This window comes from Rattus norvegicus, chromosome 2, assembly GCF_036323735.1.
Source record: "Rattus norvegicus strain BN/NHsdMcwi chromosome 2, GRCr8, whole genome shotgun sequence".
Lineage (NCBI taxonomy): Eukaryota > Metazoa > Chordata > Mammalia > Rodentia > Muridae > Rattus > Rattus norvegicus.
The window spans coordinates 204,564,920-204,586,469 of NC_086020.1; the positions used below are offsets into that span (position 1 = coordinate 204,564,920).

General features: G+C 35.2%; 1 protein-coding gene across 3 annotated transcripts in view; it reads left to right on the forward strand.

Moving 5' to 3' along the window:
- Positions 1–21,550, forward strand: part of Col11a1 (collagen type XI alpha 1 chain) — a 193,129-nt gene that overhangs the window by 55,784 nt on the left and 115,795 nt on the right. For 2 of the 3 annotated variants that reach the window (XR_010063586.1, NM_013117.1), the window contains exons 5-13: positions 5,240–5,365; positions 11,915–12,031; positions 12,600–12,692; positions 14,435–14,689; positions 15,280–15,342; positions 16,487–16,528; positions 17,149–17,211; positions 19,120–19,194; positions 20,173–20,256. Coding sequence is in view for 2 of the 3 variants with exons in the window: in NM_013117.1 (NP_037249.1) it covers positions 5,240–5,365; positions 11,915–12,031; positions 12,600–12,692; positions 14,435–14,689; positions 15,280–15,342; positions 16,487–16,528; positions 17,149–17,211; positions 19,120–19,194; positions 20,173–20,256 (918 nt within the window). In the remaining variant the exon portion in view is untranslated. Of the gene's footprint in view, positions 1–5,239; positions 5,366–11,914; positions 12,032–12,260; positions 12,414–12,599; positions 12,693–14,434; positions 14,690–15,279; positions 15,343–16,486; positions 16,529–17,148; positions 17,212–19,119; positions 19,195–20,172; positions 20,257–21,550 lie in introns of all 3 variants that reach the window. The other variant, XM_006233210.5, reaches the window with a different exon arrangement.

Here is a 21,550-nt window from a genome sequence, read left to right on the forward strand (position 1 = left end):
CCTAAGAGTCCTACCTTCTCCCTGTCTTTCTTCCATGCCCCCTCCCTTTGTTCTCGAAAAAGACGAGGCCTCCCAAAGACATCAACCCTCTTTGTCATATCAAGTTGCAGTAGGACTACATGCATCTTTTATTGAGGTTAGACAAAGCAGTCCAGGGAGGACAAAGGGATCCAAAGTCAAGCAAGAGTGTCACAGACAGTCACTTATCCTGCTGTTAGGAGACTCACATGAACCAAATTGCACACCTGTTACATATGTGTAGGAGGCCTAGGTCCAACCCATGCATGATCTTTGTAGTTTGTGGTTCAGTCTCTGTGTGCTCCCATGTCCCAAGGTTAGTTGATTCTGAAGGTTTTCTTGTGATGTTCTTGCCCTGTCTTGCCCTTGAATCCTTCCTTCTCCTCTTCCACAAGATTCCCCAACTAGCTACTTCTTCTTTGTTAAAAGTAGTCTATAAAATTTTTATGGAGTGTTTATTTACACTGAGATACCTTGCTATATGTTGCACGCTGGTAGAGATGGGGATGTGCTAATGGGAAATGACGATGCTAGATAACTTTGTGGAACAAACTTGCAGCAGAGTGATTCGTTACACTATGAAAGTATATATGCTATTTTATTCCAGAAATTTCCAAAAATCCCTGAGATGCACAGTGGTTGCTTTGCTTCTTCCCTTTAAGATTTTAACAAAAGGAGATGGAAATTTTAGAATGAAACATACTGCCAAGTTTTAACATGAGAACTTTAATCTAAGACTTGGAGCACACAGAAAACCTTGTGGATGGTGCTTGCCATTCAGGAAGTTATCTTATGTCAGTTGTAATGGAACATCAGCCTAGCATCCCAGGTAGCTATCTGGTTATACGTAAATGTTTGCTGCCATTCCTGTAGTTCTTTTTGAAAGCAAATATTTTATCTACAGGTCATGCCATTCACGAGCCATGTATTGTTATAACAGCTTAGCTGAGCCTGGATTTTCATTATTTATTCTATGAGGATCAATGCTGTATGTCACAATCAGTGGGAGGTCAGACATAAAGTTGAAGTCAACCAAACACTTGCTGGTCTCACAGAGACTGGCAAGTTGGAACCAAAACCAGACTCTTAACACATATACATTAGATTGAATTTATGTGATTAAGCTCTATTTTTGAAAAAATCAGTATATAGAATAATGTATGAAACGTTCAAAACAAAATATCCTATCCCTCATTTTATTTATTTATTTATTAAATAAATGAGGTGTGTTTGCCCACATGTGTATGAGAGAGAGAGAGAGAGAGAGAGAGAGAGAGAGAGAGAGAGAGAGAAACAGAAACAGAAACAGAGATATATCACATAAAATAGTAAGAGTCTGTTAATGTCTGCATTAAATTTTGTTGTGGAAGAAGCTTACATAATTATGTATATAACTGGTAGTGATAGAAGTTTTGGTGAGATTCTTTGGCAATGCATAGTGCCATTCAATCATTTGTTCACAAAGCTTTTTTTCCCTACAATCATTTTGCTCTCTCTTTTGGTAAGTCTCTACATTCTATGTAAAAATACCATGTTGTGTAGCTAGTTGACACAGCTGTAGATCGTGAAGTAATTCCATGATTTCTCCCTCGACCTTGGCTTTTAGACCATTCAAGAATGAAGATGTCTTTTTCATGCCTGAAGAGCTGCAGGAGTACATATGCCAGGTTTACTTGGTAATTTTATCCCTCTCCAGCTCTGGAAAATATTATAGCATCAAAAATAATATTTACAGCTCATTACACTTGTTACAATACTCAGGTTTATTTATAGATTATACTCACAACACAACATATGATTAATATAAAACAGTGTGTGATGCTTTCTGGGAAAATTGGAATTTTACAGATATTTCCAATATTTTCCTATATTATATTTTATGGCCAACTATTAAATACTGAAATAAGAATTTATAGTGGAAACATTAGCAACACCCCATTAGTGAAGTAAAGTCCAATAAACAGAATAATAAGTGGTTGGAAAAACAATGTCCCTCTCAAAATCTATTTTACAAATAGAATTTTTGTGTGAGGCACTCCATATCATGTGTTTCAGTAATTAAATATAGACCTTGATAATTTGTACCTCTGGAATGGATGCTCTCAATAGGATTTCTTAATTTGTTCATTTTCATTCAATTAAATGGACTCACTGTCCCAGATATTTGGGAAGGAAAATTTGGAGTTAGAGGTTCTAATTATAACCACTGGTGACATTTCTCTTATGTGCCCAGTGATTCCCATTTATTATTTTATGAGGTACCAGAATAGAGAGCTAATAATTCAGTATTCTCCTCTTTGGTAAGTCTTTGTCTCTGACAGTCCAGTTGCAGCTACTGTGTGCTTGATTGAAGAGTTTTGGTACATGAAGTGCTGACAATATATTTAGCTACTTGTATGCATTTTTGAGCCTTCAACAATCATTGCCATAATTTACCTACATATCCAGAAAATATTGAAAAGTCACTCAGAAAAATGTTTATTTGGCCAACTTCCTATACTGCTTCATGATATGGTCAAGTAAATATTTTAGATTGGAAACATTAACCATAGTCTGACCATTAAAGTTCCTATCGTATTTTTAGTTGGATGTTAACTGTGCTTGTTGTATTTCAAGTTTCAGTGGAAATTAAATTTGCTTTTTTTCTACTTATTGGGATACTGCCTGATCATACATACATACACACATACATACATAAACATGTTCAAAGAATTTTAAGTGAATCAACTAATGAATTAGCAACAAAATGAAATTACTAAATAATTTGAATAAATGTAACAGATACAGAATTTGGCATGTCTCTGGTTGTAGAAAACTGTGTATAAGTCCCAGAAAGACCTAAGAAAGGTCTGCATAGCTCTTGTACTGCTGAGCCCACTCACCAAACAGAAAGTTAAAATTCATAGGTGTGATCCAATAGACAAAAAGTCTCCTAACACACTTGAAAGTTCCTACCTTTGAACACAGCAAATGGTAAATCCTCATTGATCACCATGTAATGTAACAGACATTTATTTGTCCAAAATCAAGAAAAAAAAATTACAGAGCTACAAGCAATTAGTAACACCAGCAACTACTACACAGAAGCCAATAAGCCCTGACACATAGTTTTTACCTGGTATTGAACTTCAGATATAAGCAAAATCCTTAGAAAATTATGACATAGGCAAAGAAACACACACACACACACACACACACACACACACACACACACACACACACATACAAAACAAACAGAAACTTTTCTTGCCAAAGAAGGACATTAAATTAGCAATTGTGATGCTGTATATGAGCCCCTTTTCAAGCACAGTTTTTTAAAAATAACATAATTTTTAGAGAATTTCATGTAACATTTTTATTTTATTCACTTTACTTTTCCCTTACGTATCATATGTATGCATATGTGTGTGTATGTGTGTGTATGTGTCATTCACATAGTTTTTTAAAAAAAGTCAGTTTTTAAAATGTCTGAAATAACAGGAATCAGATTCATTAATTGAACACATGATCAACTAAGTATATTTTAAAAGTTCTCATATTCATTGAACACAAATTGATGTTTTAGATTCTTGAGTGACTCAGCTTGTGCCAAGTTTCATGACCTGATTTCAATGCCCAGGATTGAAAGTTCCCAAGAGTTTCCCACATGCATACAATCCTTACACACTAAATAAATAACAATAAATAAATAAATAATATATGATCAAGAAGGCACAAAATAGCAAATGTTAGGAGAATGTGGAGAATACTCAAGTACTATGAGTGAGAACGTAAATCAGCCTAGTCATTTGGGAAAATGTTATGGCATTGTTTAGATTGGTTAAAAACTGAAATATCGTGAATTTATGTTTTTTTGGTCTGTGCTAGTTAGACTCTCACTATTGTGGCCAAGTACTTGTCAGGAGAGACTTAAGAAGAATTTTCCTCAGCTCCCAATTTCATGTTCCAGTCAGCCACAGGTGGGAAGGCAGAGCATCAGGAACCTTAGGCATTGGCTTATTTTGTTCATAAACAGGGAGGAGAGTCCCACGAGTTAAAATCTTCAGCATGCCTCCTTCTTTGTATTCAGTTCAGGGCTCAAACACTGAATGGTCCTATCCCCATCTATGGTGACCCTTCCCAACTTAATAGATGAGTAGAAACGTTCTGCAAGATGTTGTCAGAGTTTCATCTCCTGGTGATTAAAGATCCAGTCAGTCAAAATATCTCTTCATTCTTTCTAATGCTGTATTCAATATGTTGTATATATTTCCTCAATGAACATATATTAATGGACAAATGAGTATTGTGTTATAATTGTTATAAATTCTTTCCTTGTTCTTAATTTTCAAGATTTTTATAATTAATGTTTATTATTTCTCCTAGTCCTCAGTAATTCTAGGTGATAAAATTTCAACAAAGATGGATTAATTTTGAAATGATTAGAAGTAAACTCAGGATGTCCAGTCAGACCAAGCTCTCAAATATAAACTTCAGTCTTCAAATTTACAGGGTTTTGTCAGGGCAAGTGACTTGTGGGCATATTTTCTAAGATTGTTATAGCAATGATACACAAATTCATTTTACATTATGTTCTTGATAAATTAGGTATGTTTCTTTATTTATTGTGTTGTTTCTAAACTTTATGAAATTTAAACTTTTTAGATACTCTTGTTTTACCTCTAAAGTTTGTTTCATAAAATATATACAGATTTTTATATAAATGGTTTCAAATGTTTGCCAAAGTATTTTTTCAACAATGTAGCAAATTTATGCTTTTGTCTTTATAAATATTTTTTATTTTTGCTCTATTTCTCCTTCTTCTTTGTAATTAAGCATTATTTTTCTTCTGAACCTGATTGTACTGTGGTCTTCACTTACAGGTTTCCCTAATAATAGCATTTCAGTGTGAACTAATCTACTTTTTTTGCCATGGAATTACATATCCTTTGCGTGTATTTCATTTGTCTTCGACTATTCATATTAAATTGTGAATTCTGTAAAGCTGAATATTAATAGGTTGATTATTATATAGTACATTTTCTCTACCAGACAGTAAGACAGAGCTGTGTAATTGATTATTGCTTTCTCTCTCAGTCCTATAAGACTCATCTTTATAATGATATGTATTTATTTATTTCCTTTCTGCATATACATAAATGCAGGCCATTTGACCTTACAAACAGTCTGCAGACATCTGTATTTTCACAGGCTGACTTTTTCCATGCCTGATTCTTTGCAGGGTGATATTCAGCAGTTCCTGATCACTGGTGACCCCAAGGCAGCATATGACTACTGTGACCATTACAGTCCCGACTGTGACTTAACATCCAAGGCCGCTCAGGCCCAGGAGCCGCACATAGATGAGGTAAGATGCAAGGCACAGGAGGCTTCGAAGTCCAGACATTTGGCGATGCCCTCATTTATGGCACAGTTACTCAGTTTTTATTAAACTGTACTTTAAAGTGTGAGTCTTTGAGCAAGAATGTGCTAAAAGGAAATTTGGTATTTTTTTTCCCTTTTTCATGGTTGATTCCTTAAAGCTATATTTCCACCTTTTTCTATAAACAGTTAAAACCACTTAAATATGGAGAGAGTATGTCTTACACCATAGCAGCCATTTCCCAAATTTGGACATTACTTACTGGAGAGAAAAAAGTTTTGAAATTTGTCTTAAAGAGTTTAGGCTCTGTTATGTAATCAAGATTTTCTTCAGTTTTAATTTTCAAAAGTATTTTTTTCTTATAGGAAAGTAAACAATTTAAACAGGAAATAGTTTGTGAATTAATTTGTAATAAAATTTTTGTTTTAATTGCAATGTAAAATATCTTAAGGTTATCCAATTACATCGTTTCTTGCCTTCCTTTTTCTCCTTCCAAGCCCTACTGTGTCCTTCCCTCATTCTCTTTCAGACACATATACAACCTGATTACTCCTTATGTTACTTGTACAAATACATTTTCAGGGCTGAACATTTGGTAATGGATACCAATTGGTGTATTATTTTTCCGAGAAAACTGTATTTTGACATTTCTCTTCTTTTTAATTTTAATTTTTATTTTTTATTACTTTTTTTACAGTCTAGTTGTTACTCTACCCCCAACACCCATCTATCTGCCGTATCACAGTTCCTCATCCCATCCCATCCCATCCCATCCCAACACCCCCACCCCCACCCCCAGCCATCTCCAAGAGGATATCCACCTTCCTACCTGTCCTGGTCAGGCCTTCTCACTCCCTGGGGCCTCAAGTCTCTTAGGAATTAGGTATATCTTCTCCCATTAAGACCAGACCAGGGGGTTGGGGATTTAGCTCAGTGGTAGAGCGCTTGCCTAGGAAGGGCAAGGCCCTGGGTTTGGTCCCCAGCTCCGAAAAAAAAAAAAGAACCAAAAAAAAAAAAAAAAAAAAAAAAGACCAGACCAGGCAGTCGTCTGCTGTATATGTGTCTAGTGCCTCGGACCAGCTCAGGTATGCTACCGGGTTTTGGTGGGTCCGTGTCTGAGAGATCTCAGGGGTCCAGGTTAGTTGAGACTGCTGGTCTTCCTATGGAGTTACCTGCCTCCTGAGCTTCTTCCAGCCTTTCCCTAATTCAACCACAGGGGTCCGTGACTTCAGTCTATTGATTGGCTGTTCTGTCTCAGACAGCTGCTTGTTGGGCCTCTCTAAGGACAGCCATCCTAGGCTCCTGTCAGTAAGCACATCACAGATTCAGTATTAATGTCAGACTTTGGAGCCTCCACTTTGTGCTGATCACTGGGCATCCCTTCCCTCAGTCTTTTCTCCAATTTTTGTTCCTGCAGTTCTTTTAGACAGGAAGATTTCTGGGTCAAGATTTTGACTGTGGGATGACAACCCCATCCCTCTACTTGATGCCCTGCCTTTACACTGGAGGTGGACTCTACAATTTCCCTCTCTCCCCTTTTGGATTTATTTTCTTAAAGACTGAGAGTATCAACATTTAAAAGGGTGTTTGAATGTTGACAAAATTCCATTTTAAAAAACAGGTCAAACAACATATATGTCGTTTTTAAAATACACTATTAGATACTACGTTCAAGTTTCAGCTTCTTAGAGTGAATGGATTTTTTGTTTTATTATTATAACTGATACAAATTCTTGTTGGTTTTTATAATTTAAAATTGCAAATTTTTGACATGATTTTAACTAATATGTATCCCATTGAATTGTGATACCCAATTCTGCCCCACAGTTTAGAAGCAGTATCTTTCTTTGAAATAATGTAATGGTCTTATGAAGTCAATATGAAAGAACTAAGAAAAATTGCTTGAATGTTTCCTTCGTTCAGTTTTCAGAGCTCTTCATTATGTGATGGATTTTATGGAGAAAAAAATGTGGGTTAAGTGTAGCTTTCTATAGCTGACAGATCAAATGTATGTCACTAGTTCTGTGTTGAAAACTAATGATATTTATTTTGCATTTGCCACTTTTATAGGAAAAATAAAATCTCTTTCCTATAGCAGATATATGACTCTGCTTGGTGGAAGAAGAAAAGGCGGTGTTCTGTGGAGTATGATTGAAAGTTATTATTCACTTTTTAACTAATGCGGCATATAAAAGGCTTAATTTTTAATTTCAAGAAGAATTGACTCTAGTTAGCTACACTGATAGTTAAAAACAATAAACATTTTATATTAGCACTAAAACATTTAAAAAGTGTGAGCAATTTTAAAAATAATTTTAGACGGAAGCCATTAAATGTTTCAGCATATACTAAATGTATGTTATTCACATATTCATTGTTTTCTAACTCCTTTCTTCTTCACGTAACTTACCTAATCCACTCTAAATTCAGTTGAGTATACATGCCACAGTAACAGCCTTATCATGGAATGAGAGAAGTGTGCTCTAGATAGATTTTCGTTTGGTTCTAACAACTTCATACATCAATGGATAATTTATCTGATTCAGCATCACAAGTAAGATTTAAATTATGGCTCTGGCCTATTTGTACCATGTTAATTATTTATTTTCTTAATTTATAAGATATTGGTGAGTAAAGTTCTGTATAAAACTTTCTTAAGCTCTCGTGCATGCTCCATATACCTGTAAAGAAGAGAGACAACTGACATCTTTTTTTTTTTTCTTTTTTTCGGAGCTGGGGACCAAACCCAGGGCCTTGCGCTTGCTAGGCAAGCGCTCTACCACTAAGCTAAATCCCCAACCCCATCTTTTTTTTAATGACTAAAATAGAAGGTGAAGCCAAGCAAAGGAGATAGTCAGTGAAAGAGTATGAGAAACCTGGCTTCCTGCCATGGATGTCTTCCACCACTGTCTTTCCTTGTTGTCAATGGCAGGTCTCATAAAAGCACCATTTTTTTTTGTTTTGAACTATTTTTTAAACAAACAAGTGAAGAAAGCATATTTTCATATTCAGAAGATTCATCTTCACCCCATTCCAAATTTCTGCTGGTGTGCTCATGGAGCAAAGATTAATTTATGTCATATCACACTTTCCCATTTGTTTTTCCTTTGTTGCAAATATGGATTCTTTCCCCATAAATATACTCTGATTACAGTTTCTCCTCCCAGTTCTCCTAGTTTTTCCCTAGTTCTCCTTCCTTCATTTCTGCTCCAGATAGACACCCTTTCTTTCTCTCACTAGAAAAAGACTCTAGAGAATAACAACAAAAAATTACGAAAGAAAAAAAATCGATGAAGCAAAAACTTTCATATAGAGTTTGGATGCAGCAACCGAAAATGAGGAAAAGAATCCCAAGAGCAAGCACACGAGTCAGAGACCCACTCTATGTCACAGTCAGAAATCCCATAAAAACACCAAGCTATAAGCTCCAGGGTATATGCAGAGGATCTGGCACAGACCCATGTAGACCTGGACTGGCTGCCTCAGTCTCTGTGCGCTCATATGAACTTGTCTTAGTTCATTCAGATTGCCTTGTTTTTTTCTGTGTCAGTGTCCCCCAGGCCGTCTGGCTCCTACAATCCCTCTAACCTCCTCTTATGCAGGATTACATGAACACTCCGGGATGGGATGGGACCTGATGAAGACCTAACATTTAGACTCTTTCCAGACATAATGTCTGCCTGTGGGTCTCTTGTTCCCTTCGGCTTCTGGAGCTATCACTCCAATGATATTTGCCTGGACACTTAGATCTGTGTCTTATCTAATCATCATCAGAAGTCATTTTATTGATATATATTTTTAAACACCAATAGTGTTTAGTCTTCCCTTAGATCCTAGTTCTTGGTCATCAAAGCAGTTTTGGGTAAGGGCTCCCTGCTCTTGTAGATTTGGCCTTAAGTCAAACCGGATCTTAGTTAGCCACTCACACTGGTTCTATGCCACCATTGCCCTAGCATATTCATCAGGTGGGACAGATTTTTAGGTCAAAAGTTTTGCAGCTAGATTGATCTCTATGCCTCTGCCTTTTTAGCCTTCAGGGTACCCTCTCCCACCAAAGAGACAAGAACATAAAAGAGAAGGGTGCATACAGGCAACAGATGGCCCTTTCCATGGTCAATGAGTTGCATAGGTGTTGTCCTCAGAACAACCCTTTGTCTTAGCAACTGCTTGTGTTGTTTGGGGATTTCCATGGGACCCTCTTGGCCAAAACTTCATTTGAATAAAACCTTGTCCCACCGTTGGAAGCCTAGCCTGGCTACACGATATGTCCAGCCGAGAGTCTACCTCCACCATGTCCAGGGATCCTCATTAATATCACCTTCTTACATTCTAGGAAGTTTCCGCTGCACTAGGTTTCCATGTTCCCAGTTCTAACCATTGCTTGCCTCATTCTCTCCCTCCATCCCATTCCCCCCAACTCCTGATGCCCCTGTTCCCATCCTACCTGCCCTTAGTCTACCTAAAATCTGTTTTTATCTTCCCCTCCCAGGGGTTCAGAACTTTATTTCATTGATTATTCTTGTTCTTCCCTACATCGATTTTCAGAATATTTTCCAAACTCATTAGTGAAAAGCGAAAACTTCCTCCAAAGTATAATATCAACTTCATGTTGGAAAGATTGTTTTGAAATCTTTTTAAATCTTTGTTTGCAAAGGTTGTTTTAGACAGAGAGTCTAAAATAAGGAGACTGCAAAAAGCTGTCCTTGTAGTGAGAAAGAAAATAAAGCATATGGACAAATGGAAGGAAATGAAAAGATAAAAATGGTCAGCTCTCCGACTGACTCTGGGTAATCCGTGAGGAAGATGTGGTCCAGTGCCTGACAGAGCATCCCTGCTAGTTCCTTCACCTTCTCTCTGGGCACTCTGGCAGTTCTGCATTTGCAGAAAGATCCCATAATGCATACAGTTATGAAGACTGGAAGACATTTCCTTCTACCAGAAGAAATGTCACATAGAATTAATTCTGTTGACACTTTTACAATTGCATCTCCAAATCCCAGAACTTAGCCTGAATACTGTTTTTATTGCTTGTGTTTCAAACTGGCTCCTCAGTGTTTTACTGATCTTTTGGTACCTCATAGTTTACAATTTGGTAACATTTAAAACTGTAAAAAAAAATCCTGCAAATAGTTTTTGTTTTCCATATTTTATTTCTAGTTATCAATGAGTAGTTATAGATATTTAATGTTTCTCATTCCCACATGATGAATGGTAGCTCAGAAACAACTTTTTGGTGCATTGTTTTTAATTCGTATGATAAAGACCAACATGGTGGTTCCATGACTATAACCCAGGCCTTGCATGGTGGAAGCAGGAAGATCAAGAGTTCAAGGCCAGGGGTTGGGGATTTAGCTCAGTGGTAGAGCGCTTGCCTAGCGAAGTGCAAGGCCCTGGGTTCGGTCCCCAGCTCCGAAAAAAAGAAAAAAGAAAAAGAAAAAAAAAGAGTTCAAGGCCATATTGTGGTAAATACCAAGTTAAAGGCCTGGTGTGTCAAAAAGGACATTCTCTCTCTCTCTCTCTCTCTCTCTCTCTGTATATATATATATATATATATATATATATATATATACATATATATGTATATTATGTATATAATGCATACATGTATAGATAGAGAGAGTTCCCTAGTATAGATATTTTATATTTTATTTAACTAATGCTGTTACCACAGTAATTAATATGTTGTCTGTATACAGCTTTGTTTAAACCAAATTCTAATAGTCTCTATTAATCTCTATATTTTAACACTCAAAAACCACTAAAGGAATTGTCATGTTTATATTTCATATTTGACATTGGCTACATCATCTAGAAACATTCACTCATTTTGATTGAAAGTCACTAAATACCAAGTATGCAATTTTACATTTCTTAGGTTTTGTTTAGAGGCAATGAGTGAATTAAGAGTAAATTTTTTAAGTTAGTACTTTTCAAATATGTTCATATTTATTCATGTTACTAACACTTTCCCCACATAGATGTAAATATGTCATCATATTTTCATTAGACTCTTCCTCCTATTTTATGTATTGAAAAGCCATACCTATTTAAATGCTGCCATTTTTAGTTTTATTTTTTTCTGTGCTTGTGATTTAAGCCAGTGCTGACATGCATTAGCTGGGTGTTTGTCCATTAAGCTGCAGCCCCAGAAAAATTAATATTTTCACAGGATGTTTCATAGCAGATATTTACGAATTGAAATTAAATAATTAATTAAATTGAGCAATATTTACCAACTATTTCCAAAACACAAATCCTTCTTTTAAATTAATATTCAAGTTTTAATAAAAGTTTGACTCATGATTCAAACTTTTATTTTTCTTACAGCCCTAATCACTTGTTCTGTTCTTAGAAAGCTTGCTTGATAACTCTGATGTTATTAGCTTCTGTATACAATAGAATGATATTTCTGCTTCATAAATGATCTCTCTTAACATTTACTTTGTGTAAAGGTTAAGGAGATAATTTCCACCCTGTGGATAATATTGCTTGCAACTAATCAAATTGCCCAATATTTGTTCCTCTGCAACGAAGTATGCACCTGAGGATATAATCGAGTATGACTATGAATATGGGGAGACAGACTATAAAGAGGCTGAGAGTGTAACAGAGATGCCCACTGTCACTGAAGAAACAGTAGCACAAACTGAGGTAAAACCAAGAACTGTCTGTTGTATGTGGTGTCCGCTCTTTGTTGTCCTTTAAACTTACCCCACATCTATCACTCGCTTCTGTGAATTAATAACATGTTTTCTTTGACAGAGACCCCTTGCGGGGAGAGCTGACCAGTTTTACATTTTCATTTCCTTTCTTTTTTCCATACGCTTTACTTTCTTTCTCACTCTGTGTTTTCCATTCCGTCTTTCATGACGTTTTACAGAAAAAGAAATCCAATTACACAAAGAAGAAGAGGACATTGGCCACTAACTCAAAGAAAAAATCTAAAATGTCCACAACCCCCAAATCTGAAAAGTTTGCATCCAAGAAGAAGAAACGTAACCAAGCCACAGCCAAAGCCAAACTAGGGGTCCAGGTAGCAAGAAAAAGCTATCAAGATCTGTCCTAGACAAGATGGAAGATCTCTGATGAGTCTTAGTTTTAACCCAATTAGATCAATTCCAATTTGGCTAACACTCTAGTGCAATTAAATCATGATTTTCACTCACTTGAGGTTACATTACAGGTTTCTTAACCCTTGTTCTTCTGAATTTATCATCAGGCAAATATTGTGGATGACTTTCAAGACTATAACTATGGAACGATGGAAACTTACCAGACTGAGTCTCCTCGGCGGGTATCAGGATCAAATGAGGTAATCCAGCAGTCACCTCACTGTGGCTTTCAAAATGTGTAACATATTGGGTTAGATTTCCTTGGAGAAGCATCTCAGTCACTGAGTCCTTTGAGATGCCACTGATAGAGGAACAGAAGTCTTAGTTCATAATTACAGAACACCTGTTGATGTCAGTTTAGAATTTGCATGACACTTTGGTTCATGCAAACTCCATACTTTTCAAATGGAATTGGCTGCTATCATTTCTTTATTGCTCCTACAGTGGAGTAAGCTTTTTAACATGCCACCAAGAGTATTCACGGCATGATTCTTCCTGGGGAAGAATCCTCTGACGTGATAATTGTATCATCAACTGATACAATTCACATTTTATTGCACAGGAATATTCATTTTAAAGGCAGCAAGCATTTACATTTTACAATTCTTTAGATTGTTAATTATGATTAAAATAATATGGTTTAAATGTCCAATTATTTGCCATGTAAGTGTTCCAAGAGAGGTAGATTTGAGAAGGTCCTCATAATTTCATATTTCATATATGCTTTGATCATGAAATAACAATCAGCAGAAAATTCAGTTTAATATTGTTAAATATCTCAGGCCCATTATTTATGTTATCATCATCAGTAAATTAGCATAACAGTTTGATTATTTGAAACTTATTTTTTTATTGGATATTTTCTTTATCTACATTTCAAATGCTACCCCCTTTAACAGTTCCCCCTCCGGAAACTTATATCTGTTCCAATAAAATATAGTTGTAATTCAATCACACCATTTAGAGTTATAAGCATTTAAGTTATGAATAGATTAAGTTTCCTACTCTGAGTCCTTTCTTATGAGAAGTTACAACAGTTCAAGGTGTTGATTTTCATTTATAAATTCATTCAACTATTTATAACAGGGTTCATTACATAAATTACATCATAGGCAAGATATAACTTCCTTGTATGTGTTTCATATTTAAGACTAAGATCTTATAATTATTAACCTCTTTATATACCCATTACAGAAGTTATATTAATGACTTAACTATGTATTTTCATTCACATAATTTTCTATAATGCTGCCTATGTAGTCTATATTTCCTTGCTATTTATCTTGTTTGTCTTTGAGGACAACCTTTCAAATGTAATTCAAAATGTGACAAGGAAGATTAGTTGATTTTAGCTTGATTGCAGTCATAATACATGTTAATAATGGCGTTTCTTTATGTGCATAACACTCTGAATAGTCACCAAAAAGAATACTTTTCAAATACTGGTACTAATATTTAGTTGACAATTTTGAATATCAAATTATAAAACTTACCTTTGTGGCAACTGTATTTTTCTCTATTGTCCAATAATATTAGAAAACTAATCAAATATTCATAAAATTTCTATGAATAACAATATTCATAAAGTATTCATAATACTGAAACATGCATACTTTATTTGTTCAGATCTTGTGCTATAAAGTTTCCCTAGTGAGCAAATTTTCCCCAGGGAGAATAAACATACCTGTTAAATCCTTATGAACATTTGCAGTTGATGGGGAAAGGTGCTTTGAAAGTAATATGTCTTTGTACATATGGGTGTATGTACAAATATATTCCTTTCAGTGATACTGAACAAACAGCCTCTCTCCAGGCTCTTGTCTTGCTTGAGTAATGAACTCCCTTCCTATCTCATACCATTAAGGTATAGTTACCGATGCTCACCTTGCTTTACTAACAGTAAACTTCATGTTCTCCAATTCCCTGCAATTTAAATGAATAGCCAAATCCAGTTGAAGAAGGTTTTACTGAAGAATATCTAACCGGAGAGGATTATGATGTCCAGAGAAACATTTCCGAGGATATTCTGTATGGAAACAAAGGAATAGACGGCAGGGATTCTGATCTGCTGGTAGATGGAGATTTAGGTGAATATGATTTTTATGAATACAAAGAATATGAAGAAAGGACTACGACCTCCCCTAATGAAGAATTTGGCCCAGGTGTCCCAGCAGAAACTGATTTCACAGAAACAAGCGTAAGTCAGCACTACGCTCTGTGCCCTGCGCATGTCTTCTCTTGGGAATGTTTCTGCATTCATTCTGATGTGTTTTCAGGCTTAAAATGCACGTAAGGTCTTATGTTCGTTGTGGACACTGACCAAACCCTAGAGAACCACGATAGTTTCTTCCCATTGGGCGTTGACAATGGTTGTATCTTGGGCTGTCTCTGTAGTCTTCCTTTTAAAGTACTTTAAATAGAATTTTACCCCAAATTTCTCATAATTGATAAATTTAAATGATCCTGTAATTGTTTTTCTGACTACCAGCTCTAGTATTTTATTTCAGATTATTTTCTACATGATATTTCTTATGTACTCAAGATCTTTTTGAGACTACAAATCATTTAACTTGCTGTAACACAAATACAGAAGCAACAGTTTGTATTTCAATAGTCCTCTTGCTTACCTGGCATTATTGAAATCCTTAACGTTTCTTTTGTGAAAGGAGCACATTCTAAGAGGTTGCTTTAAATGTATTTAGGCGGTTAGATAATTTTTATTAAAGATTGAAATATCACTTAACTTACTGAAAAATGTTTAGCCTGTTTTTAACTTTTGCTCAATAGATCAATGGCCATGGCGCATATGGAGAGAAAGGGCAGAAGGGGGAACCTGCTGTAGTTGAACCCGTAAGTGCTTTGTAACATGTCGTAAAGATTGCTACAATTGTCTAATTGATGAATTGCCATTAAGTCATTATATATGACCATGCATTTTCAATGAAAACTCTGGTGTTTATAATTTTTCACAAACAGGTGTGTGGGCTTTCTGGAAAGCAAAATTTCAGAAAAATAAAATTATCACACGTTTATGTAATTTAGAATTTTGAAAATGACTGACTTTCTTTGGTTCAATTCTTTGTTTACAAATCTGAATTTACACATTTTATTCTTTGATTTCAAATGTTCGGTGGTTGAGATACAATCGCTTTAGGTCTTCAGTCTGTGATTTTATGGATAATTTATTTAACTGTCTTATTAGAAATATCATCTGAAGTACATTAAATAAAGTGAAATAAGTAGACATGGCCTTGAGAGAGAGATTTGTGGAGAGGGCAGTCAATGGAAAAGTGTAAAGGAAAGGGAGCAGTGACTGTGGACAGAATGTATGGCGTTTTCTTGTAAACCCATAAGACCAGAATATTCTCTAAAACTTCATTTTGTTTACTTGCATGATTATGTGGAACTATAATTTGTATTAAAGCTATGAGCTCTGAAGATATTGTTAAGAGAGAAGCAATTAAAAAAATTCATTAGCCAGTAACATGGAGAAAGCAGAGTGTTAGGACTGTAGGCTGGCTGTTTAACTGTTCACTTATTAATCCTTTCAATAATCACAAAGAAATACAGTTTTGTGGAGTTAAAGTATTTAGGTATTATTTCCTTTCATTGGTTTATTCCTCAATTCATCCACTAACACGGCAAATATTTATCATGCTCCTGTTTTCTGTTTATTTGTATTTTGGTTATAAATTAAGTAATTAAGTGCTAAGGAAGAGCTTGATGAGACATTTCTGCTGTACTCTCTACAGAAGCACCTAGAATATTCTTTCTCCTTCCTAATATCATTTGTCTGAGTATCTATTTTACTTTCAATTAGTTCGTACATTCACTAATAGCATGATGGAAGTTATATCTTCTATTATTTTAAATTATTTTCTTTTCCCATAGAAACATATTTTGAATGTTTTATATCATATGAATTTAGACTTGACTTTAAAACTATTATAGTTGGTGGAAAGGCTAAAAGTTTCATGGCTATTTTCTACTACAGGGAATGCTTGTTGAAGGACCACCTGGGCCAGCTGGACCAGCGGTATGTAAATGATTTTTTTGGCTTGATGTTTAAAATGATTGAATATAGGATTTCTGCCACATACTTGAGTTGTTTATATTTTAGGCTGATTTGATTTATAGAAGAAAAACAGTCAAGCGTAGCAGCTGTTAGACATGACCTATTTTTTTTGTGCAAATGTGTATGTGCCTTATGTGAGATAGGAAATTTTCGTCATAAAAATATGCCTTTATGTTTTTAAGTAGTGGCAAAACCAAAAATGTGAAAATGCTGACAAGCTAAATGATTTCTTGTTCAAGTTTACTAGCACACTTTTGAGGTCTAGTCTTATGAATAGCCATTTCTTCAGGAGGAACTGGGGACCAGCCTTCCCCACTATTCATTGGCATGCTTCTCTTCCTGTTTTCCTTTGGCGTCTGCCTCCATGCTGAGCACAGACTCATAGAGGAGCAGTTGTGCTGAGGGCAGACCTGTTTCCTATATGTTGTCTTTTCACAGGAAGCTAAATGGAGCAGTTGTTTGGGAGTCAAGGGCATATTTGTAAAATACAAATGAACACGCTTTGAGTGTTAGAGTCATGCCTTTACTTGCATACTAATGAGGCAGGAAGTGGCTTCTGACCATGTTTTCCTTCTCTGCAGGGTCTTATGGGTCCTCCAGGACTACAAGGTCCTTCTGGGCTCCCCGGCGACCCTGGTGATAGGGTAAGTCAAAAGGGGGATGTCACATGAGAATGTGCAGCACGTGGCCTTAAAATTAATGTTTTCCTTAAATTAACATGGTACCTTTTTTTTTTTTTTTGGTTGGAAGAGTGGGATGAAAGTTCTACAAACTTAGGATTGTCCAACATTTTACTTAACTTTTCAGACATGTTTGAGTGGGGATAAAAATTTTAGGTACATGATTAGTGAGCCAATTTTGTTCTCAGGTCTCCTATGTACATGGGCAATTAGAGTAGAGGAAACTTTTCAAATATGAACACAAGAAGTTTGATCTTGATATCCCTGTAGATATCCATTTTTTTAACCTCATCTGTGTAAATTTAGATATTGAGTTTGATGGAAATGTTTGTTTGCTTTTTCTTTAATGTATACATGAGCAATGTGTGTAAGTATCTGTAGTCACATGTGTGTGGGAATGTGTGTTTGTTTCTGCCTGTGTGTGTGCACGTGTGGCTGTGTGTGTGTGCTTGTTCATGTGTGTGTGTAGTACATGCATGCACATGTGTGTCAGTGAGTGTGCAGGTAGACATGTGTGGATGCCCGTTGGATTTATTAACCTCACTTCATCCTAACATTTTGAACTAGTGTTTCTAGTTGAACAAAGAACCTGCTGGCCAGCTTTAGCCACCTTGTCCAAGAGATTCTGTCTTTGCCTCCTCCTCTACTGTGTGTGTGTGTGTGTGTGTGTGTGTGTGTGTTTGTGTGTGTACATGCCCATGTTTGTCAGTGAGTATCTACTCAAAAAGGTGTTGATGTCAGGGCTCTTTGTCAACCTTACTCTGTCTTATATTTCAAATGAGTGTTTCTAGTTGAACCGAGAACCTGCTAGCCGGGTTGTCGAAGAGATTCTCTGTCTGCCTCCTCCAGAGATCTAGAATTACAAGGCATCACTGACATGTCCGTTCAAGCATTTGTGTGTGAGCTGGATATTTGCACTCCATTCCTCAAGCTTTCATGGCAAACACTTTCCCCAATGATGCATCTCCCACAGCCTCTCATGTCGTGCTCATTTTAATAAGACTTCAGTCGATAGTTTGAATTGTATCTTTATATGTAGTTACTAATTTTTAGAATTTGATCCTTTTTAACTAGAATATGATTTATTAAATATGTGTAAAGGTAAGTTTCCTTTTACTGAAAACTGATGCATATATTCTTCATATGTATATATATATATATATATAATCCATTCACACATAACTTTATAAAGATGTATGTATAAATTTGATACTCTATAATCATGTATATCTGTTGCAAACATATGCACATTTCTACACATATGTGCTTGCATGGATATACACATTCAGTATATTTTTAAACACAACTTTAAGACAATTTAGTAATAAAAATTTTAAAGTCAGTTTATCATATTAACTTTAGCGTTTATACTAATAAAGTGCCTATTTTATTGGTAGTTCAACATAGGTAGAAGATACACTTTAAATATCTATTTAAATATCATGTTAAATACCTATTACCTTAATATCTATTAAGTAATATTTAACCAAATTTTGTGTAAATAAATCTGTTTTCAACTGTAGAAATCTTAATTTTCACTTTTTCTTCAGACTGATTTCCTTCCAGATTATATGTATGTATGTGTGTGTATATATATATATTTATATATGAATGATAGTTTCATGATATGCAATTTTAACTGTTTTATCAACCTTAAACGTAATTTGCATTGTGTTTTGATTGTACATTAGTAACTGTGCACTATTCAGGGTCTTTGCTAGAAGTAGAGTGAACAGGAAATCCAATCCTGTCTACGTGCATTTACCTAAAAGAGATTAACCAATTGGAGAGGGCAGGAGCATTCTCGGCAACTACCTGTTTACTAATGTATATTGTATTAATTGATCCTGTTCATTGTATTTCCTTCCCTAGGGCCCACCAGGACGCCCTGGCTTACCAGGGGCTGATGGCTTACCCGGTCCTCCAGGAACCATGTTAATGTTACCAGTAGGTTTTAAAAAATGTTTTCTAAAGATGAATTTTATATCTTCTCATTATGTAAAGAAACAATACTGGAGTTGAATCATTGAGTAGGACATTTCAAAAGGATGGGAATGAAGGCCTTGAATGTAGGGGCATTTCACTGAACAGGACTCGGTAAATGGCTCTCTTTACCCTAAACCAGTTTAATCTCTGATTATTTTTCATTCAGTGAAATGTACATAGTCTGTCTAATCACATGAGCAGTCCAGGACGTAGATTGATTAACAATAGGTTATTTACCATGCTATTATAACATTTACCCTAATATTGACTATCACTGAAACATTGTCTTTCGTGTAATCATCGTTCAAAAATTATTTATTTTAATATTGAGTGTCTTATATATAAGATTACTCAGCTGCTACACATCTAGCATTTGTCAGCTTTTGTGTAATGAAATTCAAAGAAATACTTATGTGCAGTGGAAAATTACTTCAGATGATATCTCAAGTCAGAAATCCAGGCAGACCTTGAGAATTTCACAGAGTAGCAATAGCAAACATCTGCTTAAGGGTGGATGAGAGAGACATTTATATTTCCTTATGGTCTCGGAGATTCCAAAGGTTTTGGTTACCAGAGCAGAACCATTCTGTAACTTTTGGTCAATTTAATATACTTGCAATTGCTATGAGTGAATTGTGAGAGTGGGTAGCATTCCCATAGATTAAAACAGGCATGACTTTCTTTTTTGAAGAATATCAGTAATAGACTGGGAAATAAAACATATATTCACAGTTTTTATGAATTGATAGAGGGGACTCTACAGAAAGCACTGTTTTATGAGGCTAAGACAGAATTGCTCTCAAACAGAAACATGATTCTAAAGTGACCTTGAACTTTTGTAAATATCAACCTTTTATTTAATTTTTAACGCAATGGTTAAAGGACCTCATCCCAAATTTTGTCAAAGGCCGGTTTTGTGCTCATCATATCTTTTCTTAGTTCCGCTATGGGGGTGACGGCTCCAAAGGACCAACCATCTCTGCGCAGGAAGCCCAGGCTCAGGCGATTCTTCAGCAGGCTCGGGTGAGAAACCATGAAGCCCCATTCACGTGACCTGATTCTGCATCGAACACCAGTGTGCAGGCCCACGGAAGAGTGGTTCTATGCACCACATGGAATTTGTGGAAAAAATCTGAAAAGCATATTTATCTTTCTAGGAATAATAGTTACTAACTTAATATTAAATAAATGACCCTTGTATTGCCACATGCAATGCTGACATTAGCCACCATGGTGTACAAAGCTCCTACTTTTAACAGGATATTGAGAGATTATATATAGTATTCCTTCCCTTCCACATCCTGACTTTTCTCTGCTAACTTGCAAGCCTATAATTATGTAAATAAATGTGAAAACACACAATGAAAGGAATATATCCCTCTAATTCACAAACCACATAAATAATTTCATTTTTAGTCAGCTTTAGAGCATTAAGATGTAATATTAAAATCCAGTCAACAAACAAGGAACGAGTCAGATTTCATATAATGCTTTTGTTCATAATTTTATAGTCATCAAGGAAGAAAGTAAATAGGACTTAGGATTAGTGTCATTATGATAACTGTATTTGTATCATGTCTAAGATAAATTTTAATTATAATCATAATTTATATATACATTTAAAATAGTGAATATGGAAATGAATTTATTAATTCATTTTCAATATCAATTAATAATAAAACAATTATTCATCTGAAAAGCGATTATTTGATTGAATGATAATGAGAATATTATTATATTATAATATTAGAATATTAGAATAATATTATATTATTATTAAATTACTTAAAATAACTAATTATCTACATTTTTAAGAAATTTTATTGTTTTGAATAAGTTAAAATTAAAAGTTTTTCAGGCTAGTTAATTTCTTGTTTGATTAGTCCTCTTTTTATTCTTTACTGATCAAGCATTTCCCTAAAGCATATTATTTTTTTTTCCGGAGCTGGGGACTGAACCCAGGGCCTTGCGCTTGCTAGGCAAGTGCTCTACCACTGAGCTAAATCCCCAACCCTCCTAAAGCATATTATTAATGTCTTTTGATCAAGTCATCCCCCAATTCCCTCCCTTCAAATTCTTCAGCTAGCTCCACTTCCATTTTCTCTTGATTTTCATGTTTTTCTTTTATTTATTTATTTATTTATTTATTTATTTATTTATTTATTCATTTACTTATTTATTAAACCTGCTGTGTTCATTTATTCTGCTTGTACACTCATGGGTATAGTGTTGTGTTTTATAAAAGGAAAAGAAAGTCAGTTTGATGGATATGGTGTATGTGTGTGGGATGCCTCTGTGGGCCCATGCTGAGGCGTCC